Source organism: Elephas maximus, chromosome 21, assembly GCF_024166365.1.
Source record: "Elephas maximus indicus isolate mEleMax1 chromosome 21, mEleMax1 primary haplotype, whole genome shotgun sequence".
NCBI classification, from domain to species: domain Eukaryota; kingdom Metazoa; phylum Chordata; class Mammalia; order Proboscidea; family Elephantidae; genus Elephas; species Elephas maximus.
The window spans coordinates 39,366,895-39,393,795 of record NC_064839.1 but is presented as its reverse complement, the minus strand read 5'-3'; the positions used below and the strand labels follow the sequence as shown (position 1 = coordinate 39,393,795).

Here is a 26,901-nt window from a genome sequence, read left to right as displayed (position 1 = left end):
TAATTCCATTTCTCTAAACAATCCCTAACAATCTGTGAGTCATAATTTCTGTAATTCTCTTTCCCAAACTACAAAATGCGAAAAACAAGAAAAAAAAAATTATGTCAAGGAATGATTCTGTTGCCTTTAAAGCTCTGAGCTTCTGTTAAGAACGATGGAAAAACTTGGAAACGGACAGTGGCAATGGTTGTACAACATGATGAATGTAATTAAAACCAAAAAACCCGTTGCCATCGAGTCAATTCCAACTCATAGCAACCCTACAGGACAGAGTAGAACAGCCCTACAGGGTTTCCAAAGCTGTACCCTTTAGGAAAGCAGACTGCCACACACATCTTTCTTCCACGGAGCAGCTGCTAGGTTCAAACTGCTTTCGGTTAGCAGCTGAGCACTTCACCACCGGTGGCACATGAATGTAATTAATGTCACTGAAGTGAATATATTCAAAGTGTTGAAATGGCAATTTTTTTATTAAATATATACTTATCATAATTTTTTAAATTTATATTTTTTACAATAAGAATGTTTTGTAAGATTATCTAATTATAATGTCACATGTTTGTAATAATCACACAGTTGAAACAAAGTTCATGCTAAGCTTGTATAGGTATGCTCAGATAGGTATTACCTAATAGTTTCAACTGAAAAATGTATCATACCAAATTAGCTATATTTAACTTGGGTATTCCTTTATTGGCCTTTAGGAGAAAAAAAATGAATTCCTTGAGAGTTGTAGAAAATTTACTAGGGTCAAATATATAAATGACTGTAAAGCTGTCCTCTGAAGTACTAATATTATGGCTAATATCTTTAGTAGTAGTGCATCACACCCTTAGGGAAAGAGCCTACTTGCCAACTTCTGACTCCTGAATTCCCTCCTGTTTGGTATGGGACATAATCCTTTTAAAAACGCTGACTAAGTACATCAGCTCTATTTCCTGATTATACTAGTGGTTAATGTCACCACTAAGGTGACAGCAACCTCACTAGGCATGAAAGAAAACTCTGCTGTGCTTCGACTTCTAGTGCTCTTTCAAATACTAAAAGTCTCAGAAAGATAGTTTTTTTTAAAGCCTGTTCTGAATACTAACAGCCCCTTGAAATCTTAGATTATATAAAGTTTCTCAATATCTCGTTGAAAAGTGAAAATTTAAGCAATTAACCATTTGTTTGTCTCTTAATAGCTAAATAATCATTTCGATACTTTTCTGCTTTATTGAAATGACAGAACAAGTTTAATGGTTGCTGTTTTTGTTTTGTTGTTAAGAATGTAGCTTTACAGTTGTGTTCTTAATCGCTTCTGGAGAGATTAGTTCATAAAACGTATCGAGTTATTCGAGTTCTTTTAATTGCCTAAACAAACTTGATTTCACTACACAAGGAAACCCACAGGGAGACAGGGGAGGGAAGGAGAGAAAATTCTGGTTCCAGAAGATGTTAGTAAAATATTAGATACTGCTATTGTTTTTATTTATTTATTTATTTATTTATTTTACACTTGACCTCTTTAATTGTTAGAACACTGGTTCAAAATGGGATGTCAGAAAAACACAATGTCTCCTCCTAGCTGCATTTCGTGGATCCCTGGTGGCGCAGTGGTTTAACAGCTGTTAGCAGCCATAGGTCTTAATCAAAAGCTCGGCAGTTTGAATCCACCAGCCGTTCCCTAGAAATCCTATGGGGCAGTTCTACTCTGTCCTATATGGTCACTATGAGTCGGAATTGCCTTGACAGCAATGCTTTTTTTTTTTCTTTTCAAGCTGCATTTAATTAAGAATATATCCAGTGGAGGACCAAAGACTGCAGAACACAAAAATAACTGTTAGAAATGTGATTTAGCACTTCCTGCTGAGGGTTATCAATGCTTCTCCTTCTGAAACGCTGTTTTGGGGAAGTTTGAAGAAAAGACTTTCATCAACAGCCTATGTTAAAATCTCTCTCCTCAAAGCAATGCATACTTCAAACAGCTGCAGCAAGTTCAATCAGATGCTTATTTAGTGAGATAAGAAGCCAGTGATCACGGCTGCTTGGAAAAAGCTCCGTAATTAATTGTTAGGCAGTCAGTACTGTTTTCCGCTAATGGAAGGTTACAGGATCTGGTCATTGATAACCCACAATAAAGATGAAAGCATATTCTTACCAGCAGTTCATTTTATATAAGGCAAAAGCTACATCTTACCTCTGTCTGCAGTCTTCAGAAAACAACTTCATTTATGCACCAAGCTTGCTGCTAGAACCTCAGGGTGTGGAAACTAACTTTCCATGCATGAATTCAATTTTAATACACAAATATACACTATGGTTTGATCTACCTTTCCTTTCCCACAGGAAAGGATGAGTGTCATTTCATATACTTACATAAAAGTAAAATCCAGAGTGAGCGCCATTGGGAGAATGCAACATCGTTTTCAAAGTCAACAGATAAAAGGAGTAAAAATGCTTATGTGGTAATATGAAAGATGAGGAAGACAATCCATTATGGTGGAAAAGGTATTATGCAGCAGTTAAGTCTGAGTCTGGGTTCTAATTGTGCTTTTGACTAGTTATGTGACCTTGGAGAAACTACTTTATATCTTAGGGCTTCAGTTTTTCATCTGTAAAATCTAATGACTGGCTTAGATGATTACTGAAAGCTTCCCTCAAGTTTTAATTTCATCAGTCCATAAACAATCTAAGCCAGCTGGTCTCAAAAGTTTTTTGAATCAAATAAAATTTGTGACACTATACCCAAAAATATATATAACTTGTTTATTTGTAAATTATTCATATTTACAAGAGTACTAATGTTAAATTAAAATATACCTAAAATATTAAAAACATGAGATAAAGATGAAATAAACAATATTTTAAAGATAATTTAACATATTTACAAACAATTAATTATGCTTATTTTTTTTATAGTGATTCAAAGGTAATTCTAAGGCCACATATTCTTTCAATACTTAGTTTAGGAAACTGACATAAACAAAAATGACAACTCACATTATCTAGATATAGAAATCTAGATAAAAGAAGTATATCACTGAGTTTACAAAGCCTCATTTTTTTTTCAATTGCATCTACTATTAACACTAATAATACAAATTTTTTGCCACAACTGAGCTAATAATTTTTCCATAAGAGTAACTAATTATTTGACAGTCAGACAAAAGATTCAAACCCAAATATACCAGTAATAGCATTCAATATAAAAGGACTGAATGGTAAAACCGAAAGACAAAGATTTTGAGACTGGATTTAAAAAAACAACAACAAAGTGACACACAAATGTCCCACTTCTAACGTGAGGTCACAGAAAGTTGAAAGTAAAGGAATAGATGGAATATACTCTGTACATATTAATCAAAAGAAAGTTACCATACTATACAAATGTCAGATCAAGTAGACTTTAATGTCAGAAATCTTACTAGACATAAAAAGGCACAGTTCATAATGATAAAATGGTTACTTCAACAGGAAGTTATAATAATCCCAAGTGTATATGCAAATATCATAGCCTCAATATATATAAAACAAAAATAGAATAGCACCATAAAGAGAAACACCAAATCACAATCATAATTGTACATTTTAGTATCATCTCCTAACAAATTCTAAAACGAGGAGACAAAAAATTAGTAGATATATAGATTGAACAATACGATTATTAACAAATTTGACTTAACTGATATTCATGGAACTTGTACCCTTTTCAGGGTGTACTTACCAAACTGGAACATACTCTGGGGTATAAAGTAAGTTTCAACTAATATCGAAGCCACAAATCATAGAGGATTTGTTTTCTGTCACTCGTAAAATTAAACCAGGAGCCAATAACAAAAAGATAACTAGAACATTCCCAAATGTTTGAATAGTAAGTAACACACTGTTAAACACGGGTCAAAGAAGAAAAAAAAAAGGAAATTCTAAAATATTTTGAATCAAGTGTTAATGAAAATTCAACATATAAAAACACGTGGGAATACATCGTAGAGTAATAATAAAGTAAATGAATAATAGAGTTTGGCTACATGGGCAAAAAAGTTCCCCTTTTTGCTTAATCTAGTTCAAGTGAGGTTTCTCTTGCAACAGTCAGTGAGTTATGTCTAACAGTAGGAATAAGACATATAGATTTGTGCCACTCGTTATGGGTTGTTGTTATGTTGGAAGACAGGACCACTTGACCAGAGGTCTCAAGGCATGGGCTTGAAAAGCCAGTGACTCTGAACTGTGACCTGGATATCCTTTGCTGCTCTTTTCCTGGCTCTTCTCTTACCATATCCTTCTAATGCAGAGAATTTGGGTCAGTCATGATGAATGGGTAAAAAGGAAATAAGAACGAAATGAGAAAAATCATGAAATAATAAATGGCAGTGGTAAAATATTAATTTGAAAACCAACTTTGGAGACTTGAATAATGTACATGTAGCCTACATGACTACAAATTAAATATTTGCAAAAACAATGTATAATTTTCATGACTACGCAGTATGTGGCTCTTAAGAATATGTTAGTGGCAATATACACAGTCTTACACTTATCAGGTAAGCTATTTGCATGTTCTAAGGATTAAAGTAACCGGATCGTACACAGACTAGTAGGCACACACAGGACATTCTGAACTGGGGGTTACATTTGATAATGGTAGATGATTGAAGCTATAAATCAAATGGAAGGCCCATGGGTTATTAAGTTACCCTCAAGTTTCCATTTACACATGCGTTACCTCAAGCTACCAGTGGGACTTCTGGGTATAGGTTCCTTCCTGAACTCTGTATTCCCTAGTCTTTCAAGACCTGGAGAAACTAGGTCAGATTGATATCTGGCTCAACATCATTTCTATGAGAAATAGGAGGCATTTATTCTTTTGTTCTTTACTTTGTGGTTCTTAGCTTACTCTAACGCAGTCAAAATAACTATTTCCTACTTTACTTCATGTTTCCCTTCTGACCTCTCTTAACATACAGAACTTTTAACAGAGAATAATGCATACCTGTGTCGTAATACACGATAAGTCTTTCACTGTGATTGCCCACAGTCTGTGGCTCAAACTCCACTTCCAGTTGCATGGTATCTCCCACGTTAAGTGTTCCAACGGATGGCTCTACAGAGAAAGGCCTGCAGCACACATAGAGACACATCTATAATGATACATTCTTGAGTAGTGTGCAGGGGAGCAGAGAGGAGATGAGAGTTCTAGTGCAACTGACAGGTCAGACCCAAAACTGTAGTTTCGTGGTCCAGAAGTGAAGTATACTTTCCTCCCTAAAGTAAAAGAACTTCAGCTTTAATGATAAAGTAACAGCAACAGGTCAGCAAGCGTAAGGGAAAATTAAATGATGCAATAAGTAATATTCTTGTTGGTGTCCTTGCCATTCGGCCATTCATTCCAGATTTCTGAATGTTCCTGCTGGGGCCAGATCTCTGTTAGGATGATGGCAAATGAATACAATCCAGCCTTTGTCCTCAAGATACTGAGATTCCACTAAAAGGCAGACATAAAACATGTATGCAAATATTGTCATTAAAGGGCAAAAGAACAGTACCTTCAAAAGGAATTATATCAAGTTTTGTAAGAGTTCAGAGAAGAGAAAGATTCATAAAGAAAAAAAAATATCAAAGTCTCAAAAGGAAAGAGGTGGCACATGCATATTAGAATGATTCAAAGTTGTTTAACAAGGGGTCTATTTAAAAGGGGTAGAGGGGCATACAGGAACTACAAGGGATGATGCAATAGTCCAGGGTTAGTAACGGTGCAACTGTTACCACCTCTAGGCCCAAAGAACCACTGGGAAGGGATGGATTTGAAACTCAGAATGGGAGAGTCCTGAGACAAGTCTGCTTTATGAGGAGCAAGGGGCTTTGGTCAAGGAAGAAAACCAGCCCGGGTGGCCTCACAGTGAAGGGACCAGGGAAAATGGTATTCTGCTCTGGAATTCCCCCTTCCCTCAGATTGCCTGCCAGGGTACCCACTGGCTGAATCCAACCAGAATCCAGAAGACAGGAAAGCCTGTTGACCTGGGCCATACAGATCAGCCTCCTCGGCAACAGGCTGGAGAAGGGTGGAGAGTGCATTTGGAAAAGCAAACTGGTGATAAGTTCTGTGTCTTGAAAATAGAATTCGGGGATGTGGACACGGTGAGGAGGAAGGGCAGGATTTGGGAACAGGAATATTTTAGTTTAATTGCCTGGAAGGGAGTAGTAAAAGAGAAGCTGGATCTGATCATAAATGATCTTAAATAACTTACAGAGTTCTTCCTTCTAAATAGGAAACCCAGCCCAATTATTTTCAAGGCCCATTTCACTTCTTTAAATTGCTAGTTTTTCAAAGCAATGTATTGCACAGTCTATCTGGTAGGCTGTTTCTGATTATATATATCACAACAGTTTTTAGGTTTTTTATTCCTTAAATCATTCCTTAGATAATGAAGCTAAATTCAGAAAACCTAAGCTTTCTGCTATAAAGGTAAGGAGCTTATGGCAAGGGTAGCACTAGGTGGTACCTGAGATTATTACTGCGATACCTCTAGTGGGGCAATTGTTTATTTTCTCTCTGGTGCTCTCTACTTTAATCTCCCTCTCCTTTCACTTCTTTATTTCTTACGTTCTTTTTCTGTCCCGTCCCATATGAGTGAACCCCCAGGCACTGCTGTAGAGTCGCTATGAAGTACTGCTTTCTAGGCCAGACTCTGGAGACAACTGATTGAGTTCAAAACCCACTCTGACATGACCTTGGACAAGTTATTAACCTCGCAATTTCCTCATCAGTAAAATTAGGGTAAGGACAGCACCTGCTTCATAAGGTTGTAGTGAGAATTAAAGAAGGCGATGTAGGTAAAGTGCTTAGACTAATGCGTGGCACACTGGAAGGGTTACCAACAAAACCAAAACCCACTGCCGTCAAGTCGATTCCGACTCATAGCAACCCTATGGGACAGAGTAGAGCTCTCCCATAGAGTTTCTAAGGAGCCCCTGGTGGATTTGAACTGCTGACCTCTTGGTTAGCAGCCACAGCACTTAACCACTATGCCACCAGGGTTTCCACTGGAAGAGTTATACAGTGTTTATTATTACGTTATTGCTGTTGTTCTCTCCCTCAATGGTAGCCCCTAGATCCTAGAGGACGTGCCTGAGGATGAGGTTGGGTGCTTAGATGAGTTCAAGTTTTTTTCATTCTCCCCTCAATACTTCATACTGCTCTTGAGCTATTGTAAAACACACACACAGGTCAAATCACATTAACCTTTCATTCAACCACCTTCAGTGGTCACATTCTGAGTCAGTGCTGGGGGGGACAGAATGGGAGAACTTTAGTCCCTTCACCCACATTCTCCCTCTGCACTGCCCTTCTCCCTTCCAACCAGATTGTGCCCTCCTATGTGTTCCAGAATTGTTAGGATCACCTTGAACTCACCATTTTCACACGCTGTACTCCTTCCAAAGTCACCTATCACAGCCCAGGCCCAATGTCACCTATTTTAACAGAATCGTCCCTGATTCCCCCTCTTGTAAATGTCACAGTCTTCTCAGAGGCTATAATTTTCTTTTTCATCCTTACTTCAGTTTACCTTATACTATAGTTAGTTTTCATGACTCTTGATAGGAAAGGAAAGGGAAAGGAAACATTTCTTGAGCATGTTTTACACGAGATGCTACACTGGGCACTTTCCATATGTTAATTCCTTTACTCCTCGAAACCGTGAGAAAGTAGGTACAGTCATGTATCTCTTAACGTCTATGATACATTCTGTGCAATAAGACGTTACATGACTCAGACATTATGCAAACATGCCTAACTCATGAGCAATAGCATTCCCTGATTTTCCACCTTCGTGTTGTTTGGTAACCTCATGTTTCACTTCCAAACCAATACTTCTCCTTTGCCTCTTGCTGCTGCAAATTTCTCAATGGAAATTTCAAACCTCTAGTCTCCTCAAATGTTCCATTTTCAACTCTCCTCCACTTCTCAGAGTAAACAGAAGCCAAGAAACCTACAATTGCATAAATGTCCTCTAGTTATGGTGAAACAGAAGCAATTCCTCCAGCCTTAGGCTAGTTTCTTAAACTATACTCTAAACCCAACTTGTCTTATCTTCTCAGGGGTAATTTACACTATAAAGGAGAGACTAGAACATAGCAGGTGCCAAGATATGCATGGACACTATGTCAGAAAATGTAACAGATTTTTTGTTTTTCATATTGCTTGACCTTTCAGCAGCATTTGAAAGTGCATATCTGGAAAAAAAAAATCATGAATCTCCATCTGTCATTCTGACTTCTCAGGCTTTTACATGTTTGACTACCTCTATTTACTCTGGGGCATACTGGTTAAGAGCTTGGCTGCTAACCAAAAGGTACAAAAAAAAAAAAAAAAAAAAGGTAGGCAGTTTGAATTCACCAGCCACTCCTTGGAAACTCTATGGAGTTCTGCTCTGTCCTACAGGGTCCTATGAGTTGAAATCAACTCAACAGTAACAGGTTTGGTTTTTGATTTATTTACTCTGGTATGGGACCACAGATGTTACGTGGCATGTGACTGTATTGTTATTTGCATTTAAGACATGAGAAAACATGCTCCAAAAGAATAAGACATTACCTAGTTACCCAGCTAGGTAATGGTGGAGCTGGGATAGAAGCTTGCCTTCAAGTTTATGTTCCTTCTGCCTGCTCTGAACATGGAAGCCATATGGTTAAATTCAACTTTGTGTCTTTGCACATAACCCCAAGTACAGGCTGTTACAGGAGCCACTGAGAAGAGGTTGTTGAACTGAATTAAAATCAGTTCTTAAAGGAAGATTTAAAATATCTGTAATCACTAATTAATCTTTATAACATCTAGGTGAAAGAGCGGGCAATAGTGGTGCAGTGGTAGAATTCTTGCCTTCCATGCAAGAGACCCCAGGTTCAATTCCTGGCCAGTGCACCTCAAGCACAGCCACCACCTGTCTGCAGTGGAGGCTTGCAAGTTACTGTGAGGCTGAACAGGTTTCACAGGAGCGTCCATACTAAGATGAACTAGAAGAAAGGCCTGGCGATCTGCTTCCAAAAATCAGCCAGTGAAAACCCCGTGGATCACAACAAAGCAATCCTTTTGTACATGGGGTTGCCATGAGTCAGGGGCTAATTCAACAGCAGGTAACAACAACAGGTGAAACAGAAAAGGAGCAAACTGTAAAGTATCTCAAGAATCTCCACTTCATGGAGGATGAAGGTGAGTCTCACAGTCTTAAAGTTCTTTCCTTCCTTACGGCCTCAGTAAATCTAAAGAGTTGAGAAACAGCCTCATTTCCTGGCTTTGGGAATAACATTGTAATATTTTCTTCTATCCTCACCTCCCTACTTCTTAATATTTTTCTTCCTGCACTGTGCTTTCATTTTCTTTTCAAACATCTCTTGGTAGAAAAAGAACAGTTTTGCATTGAATTGGATGTTATCATACCACAGAAACTAAGCTAATTTTCTACGGAGAAGGTGACACCACTTTCCTACCTCTAGGACTGCCTGCGATCCAAATTCCATAAAGTGGTAATAGATACTTTGCATTTGTGTGAATTGTTGGGTTTAGATTACACTAAACCTCTTCAGTAGTTGGAAAAACACCTGGGATAGCCATTACCCCTTAGGGTTGCCTGAGCTTTCTCAATAAATCAGACTTAATTGGATAGAGTGTGTTAAGTTCTGGAGCTTAAACACTGTTCTATAATTTGATTTTGTACTTCATTTTACTAAAGGCAGACAGGCTGAACAGACTAGAAAATATCAAGTACCAGAAACTGCTCTTACAAAGAGACAAAGAGTATTGTTCCTCCAGGGTATAAAACTGGCTCTGTCTAGAAAAAAATGTTTGATTTTAATATCACATCTTCATTAATACCAAATACTTGATTAGGAAGAGAATTCAGTTCTGTGAAAAATCATGAATGACAAAAAAGAACTATGAACAGCTCTTAAGTACTAAAGCTATTCCATCCCAATGATTCAATATTTTAGCAGAAGACTAAATATTGATTATATTAATTATTGAATATAATCTTAGTGTATTTATTCAGATAATCTTTCTTACTTACTAAATCCTAAATTGAGGTTTTAGATTTTGAAATTGCTTCTTAACTCTATTTCACCTTCAAAAATTTATCTTACTTTAATAGTCAAAGTTATTATGATATCTATGTAAATAACATTTTTATTTTATAGTACTTGGAGCATTTTTTTTTTATTTTAAGTTATTGTAGAGGTTTATGGTTGTTGTACCTTTGCCTTTGTGATATATTGTTGGTTAGTTATCCTATAAACATTTATTGAGCACTTGTTTATTCTAGACACTTTGCTAGATGCTGAGGACGTACAAATGAAAAGACGCAATCTTGCCTTTGAGACACTTACATTCTAATGGAGGCAACAGACATGTAGAGAAAGTTTAAAAAAATAACTTATATAAACTTAACCATTTTAAAGATGCCCTGGTGGTGCAGCAGTTAAGCACTCAGCTGCTAATCAAAAGGTCAGCAGTTCAAACCTGCCACTCTACAGGAGAAAGATGTGGCAGTCTGTTTCAGTAAAGATTACAACCTTGGAAACCCTATGGGACAGTTCTACTCTGTTTTACAGGGTTGCTATGAGTCGTAATCGTCTTGATGGCGACGTCAATGGGTAACCATTTTATAAATTTAACCATTAACTAAATCATTATTTCAGTGGGGAAAAATAAAATCTATTTTTAAACAATTTCCTGGGAGATATTGTTTCTAGTTGCATATTGACACTAAACAGTAGAACCCAGGCTTTTGACTCCAAATTTTCTCAAACTATATCCACGGCTCTGTCATGTCAATTTACAATCATATTAACTGAAAGAGTGGTCCTCAACCCTGTCTGGGCAACAGAATCACCTGTGCACTTTTTAGAATAGATACTTGTTAGGGGATCTCCCCACAGATTCTGATTCAATATGACATGACCACAAATTCAACCACATCCTTTCTCGTTGTACCCATCAGGATTCTCAGCTGCAAACAACAGAAACCAACTCTGGCTAACTTAAACAGAAATTTATTGGAAGGATTTTGGGCAGCTCATAGAATGGATGGCATAGTTGGAGAACCAGGTCCAGAACCAATAGATGGGAACTCAGCCAAAGTAATATCACTAGACTGGCTAGTTGATCAGGTGGTTACTGCTGCTACTAGAACTACCCACTGGATGCCAGCTCTTGAGGCTACTGCACCTTGCTGCTCAACACCACAGCCAACACCAGGAGTCACTTCCTAAGGGCCCTTGTATCTTTGTGTGTGGCTCCTCCAGTTTCAAAGTCCTGAGTAGGAGCATTTGATTAGTCAATTCTTGGTCACAGTTCTATTCGCTAGCAGACAAGGTGTGTGGTAAAGACATGGCTGCCACCTCTGGCTATCATAGGGAGAAGCTGGGCCTTGCCTCCCACCAAGACTCACATAGTGGGGGCTGTCCCTAAAATAGCAAAAGAATTTACGGCAACAAGAGGGGGGAAAGGCCAATATTAAGTATGTCCGCTTAAATCTGATCACATCACTCCAGTGCTTTCCCCTTACACTTAGAATTAAAGTCAAATTCTGTTTTTCCAGCCTCAAAGGTATACCTTTTCAACCTCACATATCCCTCACGCTCTCTTCTCCAGCCACACTGGCCTGCTTTACGGTTTTCAAACACCCCAGGGCTAACTCCCACCTCAAAGCCTTTGTACTTGCTCTTCTGTCTACTTGGAACACCATCTCTCCAGATATATGCATGGCTGAATGCCTGGCTCCCTTTGCTAGAATGTAAATGCCAAAAGAATGGAAACCTTGTATTGCTTACTTGGTGGTACAACAGTTAAGAAAGTGAAGCGCTCAGCTACTGATGGAAAGATTGGCAGTTCAAATCCACCCAGCTACTCCGTGTGTGAAAAACCTGGCCATCTGGTTCCATGAAGATTACAGCCAAGAAAACCCTATGGGGCAGTTCTACTCTGTCACACGGGGTCACTATGAGTTGAAAATCAACTCAACGGCACTTAACAACAACATAACTCTAGTGACTGTAAACAGTTCAATCAATTTTTACTAAATAAATAAACAGAATAAGCAAATTAATCTTCTTCCAGAGGCTATTTTCAAGAAGCTCTCTTCAACTTCAGAGAAAAGAGAACAAAAAGACTTCAAGGAAAACTTGCATTTTACAGAAAGAACATAGATGTACGTATCAAGCAGCCTCTAAAGAGGAAAACAAAAATATTTACAACACAGAGAATTTAATCAAGAGAACTGCTTACAAAGAAGAGTGGAGAGATGAGAAGGCCACTTAAAATGGTGAGATAGCCCAGGGATAAATAACAGCAATAATCCATTTCCACCCTCGGGCTGAAGGTGCAAGAAGAGGAGGAAGTATTATCAGATCTTGGGGTTTGGAGTCACCTGGCAGAGTTGGAACCTGTCTAGCAGAGCTAGAGTCATGGAGGAGACACAGCTGCTGCTGGGGACTCCACTGAAGACAGAGAGGAAGGAGGAGAAATACCCTCGCATATTCCTTCTTCCTACTCTCCAATATCCTTCTAGTGGCTCCAACTGGTCAATCCCCACCAGAAGTCAGCTGCCACAGGAGCCTAGGAAGGTAGACTCAGCCTCATAGTGATACTAAGCAGATCAGGGGAAGGGCGAAGAATAGGTCTGAGGCAATTAGTTTCACTGCAATGCAGCAATAGTCATTCTTACACATATATTTTCCTCAATTTGTACAGCCAAAGTAACTTGATTAAGTATCTACCATCTCTCTCTACATGTTTTCTCCTTTTTTTTCATCCTCTTCTCCCTTGGGTAAAGAATGATTGAGTCCGTAGTAGTGAAGGTGGGTAAGGGAGCAATTAGAATGGAAACGAAAGTAGTTTGCTAATCACCTGGGCCTGCTCTCACACCACACATTTCTACTTCCCCAAGGCCACCCTTTCTCAGTCCAGGGAATGCTGACCAGCATTCTAGTGGATGTTGGCCAACATGTCATTGCTTTCAACGAATCAAAGTTCATGCTTCCATGCAAAAGTTTAAATGGAATTCCTTTATCCTAGGGATTACCATTTGTGCAGGATGTTGTTTTAAGTATTCATCAGGAAGAAAACCAAAAGATAACTTCCCTGACTCTGATTTACCTCTATCCCTCTATTCTTTTCTCAAGCAGTACCATCTGCAATAACTAATACTACTCCAAGAGATGGGAGGGGAAAAGGAGGAGATGCTAAATTCCATTTTCATTTTCATTATTGCACAAAAGATGTTTGTCACGGTTACAAAAGCAGTCTTAAAAGAAATTGCTCTTCAAATGCTCTACATCCTACTTTGGTGAGTAGCCTCCGGGGTCTTAAAAAGCTTGTGGGTGGCCATCTAAGATACTCCACTGGTCCCACCCCATCTGGAGCAAGGGAGAATGAAGAAAACCAAAGACACAAGGGAAAGATTAGTCCAAAGGACTAAGGGACCAAAAATACCACAGCCTCCACCAGACTGAGTCCAGCACAACTAGATGGTGCCTGGCTACCACCACCGACTGCTCTGACGGGAGAAAAATGTAGAACCAAACTCTAACTCACAAAAAAAGATCAGACTTACTGGTCTGACAGAGACTGGAGAAACCGCGAGAATATGGCCCCCCGACACTCTTAACTCAATACTGAAGTCACTCCTGAGGTTTACCCTTCAGCCAAAGATTAGACAGGCCCAGTAAACAAAATGAGAATAAATGGGCACACCAAACCAGGGGCAAGGACAAGAAGGCAGGAAGGGACAGGAAAGCAGATCACGGGGAATCCGAGGTCAAGAAGGGGACAGTGTTGACATGTCATAGGGTTGGAAATCAATGTCACAAAACAAAATGTGTATTAATTGTTTAATGAGAAACTAATTTGCCATGTAAGCCTTCAGCTAAGCGCACACACACACACACACAAAATTGCTCTCTGAATTCAGATGTACTGACCTTGCCTAGATTTTCAGTGATGCCTTTCCTAAAAGTACATTGGGTCTACAATAGAAAGGATCTAGCAAGACAACACTGAGAAGAGTCAGAAAGACCTAGTGGGCAAGCTGTATGAAAAAGGAGGGACAATAAGGTGGACCTTGCAGTCCTCTATTCGTGCTCAGGTAAAAAGCTATGGTGAACACTCGCAGCACACTCTCCATCCAGGCAGTACAATGTTGGGAGTATGGTTTGGTGATGAAAGAAGAGTTTCTGGAGCTGAGACTGCCTGGGTTACAACTGCACCTTCACAGCTTTTCAGCTGTTTAATCTTGGGCATGTTACTCTCTGAGTCTGTTTCCTAATTTCCAACCTAGTAATAAAAAGGAAATTTACCTGAGTTGCTGTAAGGATTAAATGAGAAGTTATATATAAAAATATTTGTGCCACGCTTGTTAATAGTAAGCACTCAATGTCACTGCTTCTGCTGTTGTTGTTATTATTTTAAATTCTCCTCCTAGATGGGGAGATTATCTTGGATTATCTGGGTGACCCAATGTAATCACAAGGGTCTTTACAAGTAGCAGAGGAAGAGAATAGGAGGTCAGAGTGATGTGATATGAGAGGGACTTGATTCACTGTAGCTGCCTTTGAAGACAGAAGAAGGGGACTGTGAACCATGGAATGCAGGTAGCCTCTAATTCTAGAAAAGGCAAGGAAATAGTCTCCCCTCAAGCCTTCAGTAAAGAACACAGCCCTGTCAACACCTTGATTTTAGCCCAGTGAGACTTCCAACCTACTGAGCTGTAAGATAATAAATTAGTATTGTTTTAAGCCACTAGACGTGTGGCAAGGAATCCTGCTGGTGCAATGGTGAAGCAGTTGGCAACTAACTGAAAGGTCAGTGTTTCAAACCCACCAGCCACTTTGTGGGAAAAAGATGTGGCAGTTTGCTTCTGTAAAGATTTTTAACCCTGGAAACCCGATGGACAGTTCTACTCTGTCCTATAGGGTAGCTATGAGTTGGAATGGACTTGACTGCAATGAGTTGGGTTTTTTTTTTTTTTTTAAGTGTGTGGCAATTTGTAACAAAAGCAATGGAAAACTAATACAACCACTTATAAAATTCTTGGTCAAAAAATACGTTCATCACTAATAGATTCCCATGGGCCATTCTCTATGCTAAATAGAAGGACTTTTATCCAGTATTTCAGAAGACCATCCCTACCCAACCAGGTAGGATAATTTAGCTAGAAATGGGTATAAGATATGAAGCACTGGATTTTGGTTTCCTCTTAGGATGAAGGATGCTCAGTCTGCCCTATGTCACTGAATATTGTAGCTAGCAGTTCGCAGTTCCGCCCTGACTGCTATTCTAGCAAATTACTTGTGCTGATTGCATTTAGCTATAATCAAGCAAAAACAAGAGCTGGAGGAATGCATACCTATGAGTTTTGAGGTGAAACACAGCATCTTTGTTGCCAATGTTTCGTACCAGCAGAATCTTCTGAGTGTTGTACTTGACAGGACAAGTGGAAAAATTCAGCTTGTCAGGGAAATCTAGGATGGCTCGCGCACCTCTAGCTTTAATTGGCACAATGAACTTTTCTCTTTCCGTCACACAGGTCAACAGATGGGTGTAATCCTACAAGGAAAGAATATCATTATTATTTGTGGAAAAATGAACGTGGTCAAGATAACTGTGCAAGAAATATGGCCGTAGGCCAGGAATTTTGCAAAACAACTTAGCATAGTCTATAAAAATTTTCTGAAACAATTTTAAGTATACTTTCAATGAGATTTCCTCTTCTGGAAGAGAAAGAACAGCCAGTTCAGGTGTTAAAACCTATGTGCCAGTAGAGAAGTGTCTGCTTCATGTGTTTTCTAGATATGTGGGGGCTGGGGGGAGGTGGACATCAAGGCACAGTTTTCTTTAGATAGAGGAGGTTCACACTGTGATCACTTCTTGCCACCTTGGTCCACTCTGGTCCTGGCCCATCCAATCTTTCCTGGGTTAATTGGCCTCCTTAATTCAACCCTTGCTCCCCTAAACTCTATTTCCATACAATGGCCAGAGGGATCTTTCTAAAATGTACATCAGCTCAGGTTGCTCCTCTGTGCAAAATCACCCAAACTGAAAGCCGGAATGCCCATTATCTCTCGCCTCTGCCCCTCTGCCCTTGCTCACACTGCTCCATATAGGATTCCATGCTGCTTCTTGAACATGCCAGAAGTGTCCCACCTCTGGAGTGTCAGCACATGATTCCTTCTCTGTCCAGAATGCTCTAGATACGGCTCCCTCCTTCACCTCCTTCAGAACTTTGTACAATGGTCCACTTTCTCCCTGAGGCCTCCCCTGGTTGCCCTATTTTGAAATGAACCCTCCTTCTCCGGCCCCATCGTCCTCTAGCCTTTTTTCCTGCCTTCTTTATTGTCATCTAACATATTATATACATTTTACTTATTTACTGAGTTTATTGTATGTCTCCCTCCTACATGGAATACCCCCACGTCAACAGGGATACTTGCCCATTTTATCGACTGCTTATACCCAGTGCCTAGAACAAGGCCTAGTACTCAGTAAACATTCTACAAATATTTGCTGAAGGAAAATGAGTATAACTATGTTGGGTAGAGGTAGGCGGAGAAAAACAAAGCATGATAAAGAAATAGAGAGTAATCAGAGTACTGTTTTATATGGGATGGTTGGGAAAGGTCTGTAGGAGGAGGCGACATTTCAGCAGAGACCTGAAGGAAGTGAGAAATTTAGCCATGTAGATGGCTATCTGGGGGAAGTGAGTTTTAGACCCTGTGGCCAGAAGAAGGCCAGGAATGTAAAGTGGTTAGAAATGAGGCACAGAGGTTGTGAAGGGCAAGATCACACAGGACTTTGTAAGCCACTGTCAGGTCCTAAGTATGACTGAAAGCATCAATGATGCTGAGTTGTATTTTAGAAAAATCAATGGCTGCTATGCGGGCAACAGACTGTAAGAAAGCTAAAACAGGAAAAGGGAGACCAGTTAGGAAGCTATTGTAGTAGATCAGGCAAGAGATGACACTGGCCTAGACCAAACCAACCAACCCAAACCCATTGCCATTGAGTCAATTTCAACTCATAGTGACCCTACAGGACAGAGTAGAACTGCCCCATACAGTTTCCAAGGAGCACCTGGTGGATTTGAACTGTGGACCTTTTGGTTAGCAGCCATAGCTCTTAACCACTACACCACCAGGGTGTCCAACCAGTGTGGTAAAATGCTTAGCCCAGTGTTGGGCTAGTAGTAAGTGCTCAATAAATGTTACCCTGTACCCATTTTTTTTTTGCCATTGAGTCGATTCCAATTCACAGCAACCCTTTAGGACAGAGTAGAACTGCCCTACAGGGTTTCCAAAGAGTGGCTGGTGGATTCAAACTGCAGACCTTTTAGTTAGCATTCTAAGCTCTTAGCCACTGTGCCACCAGTGCTCCCAATGAATGTTAGCTGTTGATATCAAAATTTTATATTAAATAGGATGATTTGCATAAGGCACAAAGGAAAACCTCAACATGTTTTATCTAGTTATTAGGCTAATAATCATGACAATAATGATCATTAAAATAATAATAGACTTAGATAATTTCAGAAAGGTACAAGAGCTGTGATGAAAATATAGGAAAGGGGGAGAGGGCTGATCTAGGTTAGAATGACCAAGGAGTGATATTTGAATGGACACATGAACAACAAAAGGAGCCAGCCAGGTGAAATCAAGGAAAGGAGTATTTCTGGCAAAGAAAACTGCCAAATGTAAAAGTCCTAAGGTAGGAACGAGTAATAAAAATTAATGGACATTATTTACGAAATGTATTAAAATTGAGTTGTTGGGCTCTTAGCTCTGCAATTGATTCTGGTTTCTAGATGGTAATGCCAGGCTCAGCAATGATGCTACTCAGACATGAGGAAGTGCAAATTTCATTAAGCATACTGATCCTAGAAAATCCCACAGAACTCAACAATAAAGCAGTCTAGCCTGATTGCACCAGAAACCTAAGAGATAAGTACTGTTTTCATTTTTTCTTAGGAAATCAAACCCAGCAAGCAAAGATTCTGTTGGGAATTATAAACTGGAAAGCACCTGGTACATGTGGAAACTCAATATTAATTGAGGCTTTGAGACAAAGGACCAAAGATACTGCTGAATCTAGCAGGGGAGGAGCTCCCAAAGTGTTTTGTCTTAATTTATGGAAGATTTACATTAGTCCACCTTACTTACAAGGAATTGAAGATAGCTGAAAATAGCTTAGAAGGCTAACTGAAATGTTCACAGGGATGCTTTCAAACATTTTCAATTAAAAAAAAATTTTTTTATTGTGCATTAGGTAAAAGTTTACAGAGCAAATTAGTTTCCCGTTCGATAGTCTGTACATAAAAGTCTTCCCTGACATTGGTTTCATGCCCCACAATGTGTCAGGACTCTATTCCCATCCTAGATTCCCTGTTTCCTTTCATCCTGATTTTCTACCCCTTCCTTGCTTCTCATCTTTGCTTTTGGGCAAATGTTGCCCTTTTAATTTCCTAGAATTGATTGTTCTAAGGATCACATTCCTCTCTGGTGTTACTGTTTATTTTGAGCCTGTCTTCTGGACTAACTTCAGTTACAGTTCAGAAGGGCGTCTTAGGGCTATAGTTTTGGGGGTTCCTTCAGTCTCTGTCAGGCCAGTAAGTCTGGTCTTTTTTGCGAATTTTATTTTTTGTTCTATAATTTTTCTCCTGCTCTGTCTGGGACCCTCTGTTGTGATTCGGTAGTGGTAGCCAGGTACCATCTAGCTCTTCTGGTCTTGGGGTTGTGCAGGCTGTGGTTCATGTGGTCCACTAGTCCTTTGGACTAATTGCTCCCTTGAATCTTCAGTTTTCTTCACTTTCCTTTGCTCTGGATGGTAAAAGATCAATAGCTGTATCTTAGATCCAAGCCTTTTCAAGTTTCTGAATGAGGAAGGTTTGCTGTTTGATCAGAATTAAATATTTTTTTCATAATCAATTCACACATCCATAAAAGAATATGAAGTACTTTAAACAACATCTTAAAAATGTATTCCAGTCTCTGATTTTATGTATTTAATATGATTGCATTAGATTATGCAATGTATCATTACATATTTCTCTACTGGCTTAAAATTAATTCAGATGTTATGACCTGGGAGGCTTTGTCAGCCTGCAGCTAAGCAATTCCTTCAGCTGATACACTCTCTTCCACCGTACTTAGATTCAGAGGCAGTCAGGGTACCACTCAAAGCCAAGATATTAATTCTGGGCTCTTTCCCCTCCACTGTGAGAGATTTAGCCATGAATTACTTTACATCCTGTAACGTTATCCTAAATGACAGTGCTCTCCAGATGAAATGTTCAGTCCATGTTTTGTCCATTAGCCTTCCTTCCAAAATGCCCATCCTCCAAACTTTAAAAAGCCAGCAGTAGAATATGAAAATAGCAGATTTGACTTTCTCTGAAGTGAGAAGAAAGAATCTTGATTTTACATTAGCCCTATGATAGAAAGCAACATGGCAATAATTCTATCCTTTAAAGTCTCAAGCAAAGGAAAATGATGTCTTCTACTGCAGCAAATGTGACTCTCCGTGGCAATCAAGGCCAAGGTCAATGTGGTTCAGCCTTCACATCCTCCTTCTGCCTTTCCTCCACTCCTATACTTGATGGAGGAAAGGGTAACACAGAGTAAAACCAGATCTGACTAGGACTCCAGGAATTTAATACTCAGTGTCCCTTAAAAATTTTATAAATTCCCTAACTCGTTAAAAGTGTATACAGTAAAACCTGCAAAAGCCAGAACCTGTGTAAGGTGGAAACCTGTCAGAGAAGGAAAACGCAAATATTTCCCACTAATAGAGAACAAGAGAAAAGTGGTTTAAGACTGAACCCTGTCAAAAGGTGGAAAACTTGTGAAACCCGGAAAAACAAGGCAATCTCATTGAGTTCTGGCTTTCACAGGTTTCCTGTATTATATATTATTGTCTCAACCTGAAATTAACCTCCCAAAAAGGACATATCACTTCTGAAACCCCAATCAGTTTAAAAACGAGGTTGATTAGGTATCTTGGGCCTTATCCTCTACTGCTATTAGTCTTCATATGATTTTGTTGGGGTCTCAGCTTCCTAGCTGCATCTAAATTTCTCCATCTATTAAAAAAAAGAATGACCTCTGACCTTTGGCTTGAAAAGAGACTGGGACTTCCAGATTTATTTCAGCCATTGTTATGTTTGGTATACAATGATAACATGGTTGCTTCGTGATTCACGTATAGATCATCCACTTAGCCCTTTTAAGATCCAATTATTTTCTCCTTTGAATTTTTTGTTGATACTATGTATTTTCACTAATGAAAGCATGCTGATTAACAGACCAATTCAGAATATTTGTTATGAGTTATGAATTTTGATACATATTATCTGGGATCCCACATGTCCCAGTGGCCCCTGGATGACATAAATCCTGCTGATATGAGTCAATGATAAAATCGGGTTTTTAAAAATCTTTTATTTCTTGAAAATTTAAAAAACATGAGGTAAAACATGAAGGCACTTGGCAACAACTGCATGTACATTTCATTTGAGTCTCCTTCTTCTTAGCCTATTTTATTATTTCTCATGAAACTTTTCAAAATATGATACAACACATTCTTCCTTACTGCAAAAGCAGTACTTACAGCCCAAATAAATAAAGCCAAGGGTTTTTTTTTTTTTTAATCTCAGGAAAATTACCACTACAATGCTTTCGTCATTACTGCAAAAGCAGTACTTACAGGCAAAATAGATAAAACTAAAGGAATTTGAATCTCAGGGTAATTACCACTACAATGCATTCTTTATTATAACAAAAGCAGTATTAACAGCTAAGAAGCAGAATTAGCTGCCCTGGAATACTGCAGAGCTGCTCACAGTGGTGCATTCCACCTGCTACAAGTGGATGCAAAGATTAATTGCAGGGTAAGAATAACTTACAGGAGTTCCAATCTCTTTAAAACTACCACTGCAATGCATTATTCCATTTGGAAAGCCATTATTTACTGTTCAGACTCTAGAAAAGAAAGCAGCCAGTAACACTGGAAACAATGAATAGCATAAAGGAGAAAATGGCCATTATGACTGAATGAAGACTGGCAATAGCTTATTCTCATGATAAGGACATTCTCATGAGAACATAGCAACTGGGAAACACAGTCAGGAGGCTTATCTCAAACAAATAAAAGCACACTTGTCAAAAGTTTAGAATATCCATATATCCAAGGGGCATCACCTAAGACAATGCTCAGTCTACACAAAAATGAGGCTCTGCCTCAGGATTTTTTAGTTTGATGCATTCAAAAGGCTCCCACTTTGAGGCTAAATGTATTAAAACTGGACTACCCCCTTTCCAAAGAACTCCAGACGCATAAAAATTGAGTGGGATACCATATGTTCTGTGGGTCTTGAAAGGGGTTTAAGGTAACTAATTTCCTCTTTAGCTCTTTTGCTTTCTACAGTACCCTCAAATCTTCTAATGCACCTGCACCCATATACTCTGCCTTCACTCTTATTTTTATCTAAGGCCAACTCCTCTCCTTGTGTGTCTCAACCCTTCTCCCTTACTCAAGGATTTTCCTGAATCATCAGCTTTCCCATGTTACTGAACATCATTCCCACATCAGCTTATAATCATGCTTGAAATAGCCTCCATCTTAATATTAAAAAACCTACCCTTGCCCCCAACACCCACCTCCAGCTATTTCTTCATGATTCCAGTTATACTTTACAGCAAAACTCCTCAATATTGCCACTGCCTCACTTTCTCATTTCTCTTTAATTTACCCCAATCAGACTTTTGTATCTATCATTCCACAGAAATTTTTCTTATCAAGGTCACTAATGACCTTGCCAAATTTAATGGTTAATTACCCATCCTCATTTTGTTCTACTTTTCATAGCTTAGACACAGCTGAGTTATTCATTTATTCACTGTGACCTCTTCATTGTTTTCCCACTTCACTGACCACTCTTTGTTAGTTTCCTCCTCTTCCCAAACTCTTCTCTATCACTCCCAATGTCATCTCTTCTATCCCTTGGTATAAAGTACCATCTTTATTTACACTTATGACTTTCAAATATTTATCTCTAGCTTCTAAGCATCTCCCTTTTACTGCAGATGTGTCCAATTGCTTCCTTGACATTTCCACTTGAATATCTAAAGGGAAGTTCAAGCTTAACAGAGCTCCTGATTCCTCATCACCACTTTCTCCACCATACCCCCAGCCCTACTGACCTGCTCTTCCACTGTTCCCTAACTCAGTAACGGTGCCATCATTTGGCTGATAGCCAAAACTCTTTGAGTCAACCTAGATTCCTTTCTTTCTCTCTCACACCCTTCATCTAATCCATCAGTAAATCCTGACAGCTGTACAGTAAAAATATATTCTTAATTCATCTTCTCATCACCTTCACTGTAACCAACCCAGTCCAAACCATCCTTATCTTTTGCCTGCCTATTGCAACAGCCTCTTGCTCCTGTATTCTTCAGCATTTGTTTCAGCTCCACACAACAGAAAAAAAAAAATAACAAAATAGCTTAAACTATATAGAAGTTTATTTCTCTCACATAAAAAAGTCCAGAGGTAGGCAGGCCAGGTAGGTATGGTGGTTCCATAGTGTTATCAGAGACCCAAATTCCTAAATTCCTCCTCTATCATTCTAGCACATGGCTTCTATTCTCAACGTCACCTCATGGTAAAGGGCGACTCCTAGCATGCCAGCTGCCTCCCATAGCCAAGCTGCTGACCAGGATGAAGAAGGCAGAAGGACAAAACAGAGTACCTCCCTGCTGTCAGCTCTCTTCAAGCAGTCGCCTTAAACGTCTTTCTGTTTATATCTCACTGGCCAACACTTAGACACACCCAGCTGCAAAGGAGGCTAGGAAACGTCATCTTTTATTTCAGAGAGCAATGAATACAACCAAAATTTATGGTTCACTTACCAATGAGGAAATAGAAAATGAATATCAGAGGAGGCAACTAGCTGTCATGCCTCACATACTTTTCTCTCTATTTTCTATTTAGCAACCAGAGTAATCCTAAAATGGGAGCCAGATCATGCCATTCCTAATTAAACTCTTTCAGGGGAGATAAAGTTATCCTATCATTCCTGTATAAACTGTACCTCAGGGTAGCCAAAAAGTTGATGAGGGAAAGTTCTTTTTTTTTATAATAATTCCAAATAATAAATGCAAAATAACTTACAGAATTAGAAACTTAACTTTCAATAAGCCTCATCTGATCATTACAAAAACAAAATGAAATGTAACAACGGCCTTTTGATGTGATGCAATAGGACATACCTAACTATGAAGGATTCTTGGCAAAAAATAAAAGAAAACATGAATTTAATCAGGCCTCTAGATCTAACTACCATTTACAGGAAATAGGGGGGACAGAGTCTGTCAGTTTGTCTTACTGTGGTGGCTTGCATGTTGCTGTGATACTAGAAGTTATGCCACCGGTATTTCAAACACCAGCAGGGTCACCCACGGTGGACAGGTTTCAGCGAAGCTTCCAAACTGAGACAGACTAGGAATAAGGACATGGAGGTCTACTTCTGAAAAACTTGGTCAGTGAAAATCTTATGAATAGCAGCAGAACATTGTCTGATATAGTGCTGAAAGATGAGCCCCTCAGGTTGGAAGGTACTAAAAATATGACTGGGAAAGAGCTGCCTCCTCAAAGTTGAGTCGACCTTAACGACATGGATGGAGTAAAGCTTTTGGGGCTTTCATTTGCTGATGTGGCATGACTCAAAATGAGAAGAAACAGCTGCAAATATCCATTAATAATCGGAAGGTGGAATGTACGAAGTATGAATCTAGGAAAATTGGAAGTTGTCAAAAACGGAATGGACAAAGATTGACATCATAGGCATTAGTGAGCTGAAATGGACTGGTAAGGGCCATTTTGAATCAAACAATCACATCGTCTACTATGCAAGGGATGACAAATTGTCAAAAAGAACATCTCGAGATCTATCCTGAAGTATAACACTATCAATGATAGGATAATATCCATGCACCTACAAGGAATCGACTAAATGGCACCTAACGATAACAACAGAGGAGACAGAAGACTACTCTGAACCACCTAATAGGGATGCAATCAGCAAACTAGTTTGGATCTTGATTTGAGCAAACCAACTTCAAAAAAAATTTTATGGCTCAGTTGATCTGAATGTTGTTGTTGTTGTTAAGTGCCATCGAGTCAGTTCTGACTCACAGAGACCCTATATACAACAGAACAAAACACTGCCTGGTCCTGTGCCATCCTTACAATCATTGCAATGTTTGAACACATTGTTGCAGTCACTGTGTCAATCTGTCTCATTGAGGGTCTTCCTCTTTTTTGCTGACCCTCTACTAAGCACTATGTCCTTTTCCAGGAAATGTTCCCTCCTGATAACACACCTGTCTTGGTTATCTAGTGCTGCTATAACAGAAATACCATAAGCGGATGGCTTTAACAAAGAGAAGTTTATTTTCTCACAGTAAAGTAGGCTAAAAGTCCAAATTCAAGGTGTCAGCTCCAGGGGAAGGGTTTCCTCTGTGTTGGCTCTGGAAGAAGGTCCTTGTCCTCAATCTTCCCCTGGCCGAGGAGCTTCTCAGGAGCAGGGACCCCAGGTTCAAAGGACACGCTCTGCTCCTGGAACTGCTTTCTTGGTGGTGTGAGGTCCCCAACTCTGTGCTTGCTTCCCTTTCCTTTCATTTCTTGAGAGATAAAAGGTGGTGCAGGCCCCACCTCAGGGAAACTCCCTTTACATTGGATCAGGGAGGTGACCTTACAATCCCACCCTAGCCCTCTCAACATAAAATTATGATCACAAAATGGAGGGCAATCACAAAATACTGGGAATCATGGCCTAACCAAGTTAATAGGCACATTTTGGGGGGTATATAATTCAATCCATGACAACGTCCAAAGTACATGAGATGAAGTCTCACCATCCTTGCTAGAGCATTCTACTATACTTCTTCCAAGACAGATTTGTTTGTTCTTCTGCCAGTCGATGGTATATTCAATATTCTTTGCCAATGCTATAATTCAAAGGCATCAATTCTGCTTCGGTCTTCCTTATTCATTGTCCAGCTTTCGCATGCATATGAGGTGACTGAAAATACCATGGCTTGGATCAGATGCAACCTACTCCTCAAAGTGACATTTTTGCTTTTGAACACTTTAAAGAGGTCTTCTGTAGCAGATATGCCCAATGCAAAATGTTGCTTGATTTCTTGCTTGTTACTTCCATGGGCATTGATTGTGGATCCAAGTAAAATGAAATTCTTGAAAGCTTCAATCTTTACTCCATTTATCACGATGTTGCTAATTGGTCCAGTTGTGAGGACTTTTGTTTTCTTGATGTTTCAGCGTAATCCATACTGAAGGCTGTGGTCTCTGATCTTCATCAGTAAGTACTTACAGTAAGTGAGTCCTCTTCACTTTCAGCAAGTGAGGTTGTGTCATCTGCATGTCGTAGGTTGTTAATGAGCCTTCCTCCAATCCTGGACAATCTTCACATAGCCCAGTTTCTCAGATTACTTGTTCAGCAAACAGATTGAATAAGTATGGTGAAAGGATACAACCCTGACACACACCTCACCTGATTTTACACCACGCAGTATCCCCTTGTTCTGTTCGAACCACTCCCTTTTGGTCTATGTACAGGTTCCTCATGAGCACAATAAAGTGTTCTGAAATTCCCATTCTTCACAATGTTATTCATAGTTTGCTATGATTCACACGGTCGAACATCTTTGCATAGTCAATAAAACACAAGCAAACATCTTTCTGATATTCTCTGCTTTTAGCTAAGATCTATCTGGCATCAGCAATGATATCCCTTTTTCCACATCCTCTTCTGAATCTGGCTTGAATTTCTGGCAGTTCCCTGTCGATGTACTGCTGCAACCACTTTTGAATGATCTTCAACAAAATTTTACTTCCACGTGATATGAATGATATTGTTTGATAACTTTCACATTCTGTTGCATCACCATTCTTTAGAATGGGCACAAATATGGATCTCTTCCAATTGGTTGGCCAGGTAGCTCTCTTCCAAATTTATTGGCATAAACAAGTGAGCACTTACTGTGCTGCATTCATTTGTTGAAACATCTCAATTGGTATTCCACCAATTCCTGGAGCCTTATTTTTTGCCACTGTTTCAGTGCAGCTTGGAATTCTTCCTTCAATACCATCAGTTCCTAATCATATGTTGCCTCCTGAAATGGCTGAATATCGACCAGTTCTTTTTGGTACAGTGACTCTAAGCACTCCTTCTATCTTCTTTTGATGCTTCCTGCCCTGTTCAATATTTTACCCATAGAATCCTTCAATATTGCAACTTGAGGCTTGAATTTTTTCTTCAGTTCTTTCATCTTGAGAAATGCTGAGCGTGCTCTTCCCTTTTGGTTTTCTAAATCCAGGTCTTTCCACATGTCATTACAATACTTTGTCTTCTCGAGCCACTCTTTCAAATCATCTGTTTAGCTCTTTTACTTCATTTCTTCCATTTGTTTTAGCTACTCTATGTTCAAGATCAAGTTTCAGAGTCTCTTCTGACATCCATTTTAGCATTTTTATTTTCTTTCCTGTCTTTTTAATGACCTTTTTCTTTCTTCATGTATCATGTCCTTGATGTCATCCCACAACTCGTCTGGTCTTTGCTCATTAGTGTTCAATGTGTCAAATCTATTCTTGAGATACCCTCTAAATTCAGGTAGGATATGCTCAAGGTTGTACTTTGGCTCTCGTGGACTTGTTTTACATTTCTGCAGCTTCAGCTTGAACTTGCATAGGAGCAACTGATGGTCTGTTCTGCAGTCCGCCCCTGGCCTTTTTCTGACTGATGACATTTAGCTTCTCCATCATCTTTTTCCACAGATGTAGTTGATTTTATTCCTGTG

General features: G+C 39.3%; 1 protein-coding gene across 18 annotated transcripts in view; it reads right to left on the bottom strand.

The window, feature by feature from the left end:
- Nucleotides 1-26,901, bottom strand: part of HYDIN (HYDIN axonemal central pair apparatus protein) — a 443,907-nt gene that overhangs the window by 352,335 nt on the left and 64,671 nt on the right. For all 18 annotated transcript variants that reach the window (XR_007514557.1, XR_007514558.1, XR_007514559.1 and 15 more), the window contains 2 exons: nucleotides 15,381-15,580; nucleotides 4,973-5,097 (listed from right to left, as the gene is read on the bottom strand). Coding sequence is in view for 14 of the 18 variants with exons in the window: in XM_049863606.1 (XP_049719563.1) it covers nucleotides 4,973-5,097; nucleotides 15,381-15,580 (325 nt within the window). In the remaining 4 variants the exon portion in view is untranslated. The remainder of the gene's footprint in view (nucleotides 1-4,972; nucleotides 5,098-15,380; nucleotides 15,581-26,901) is intronic.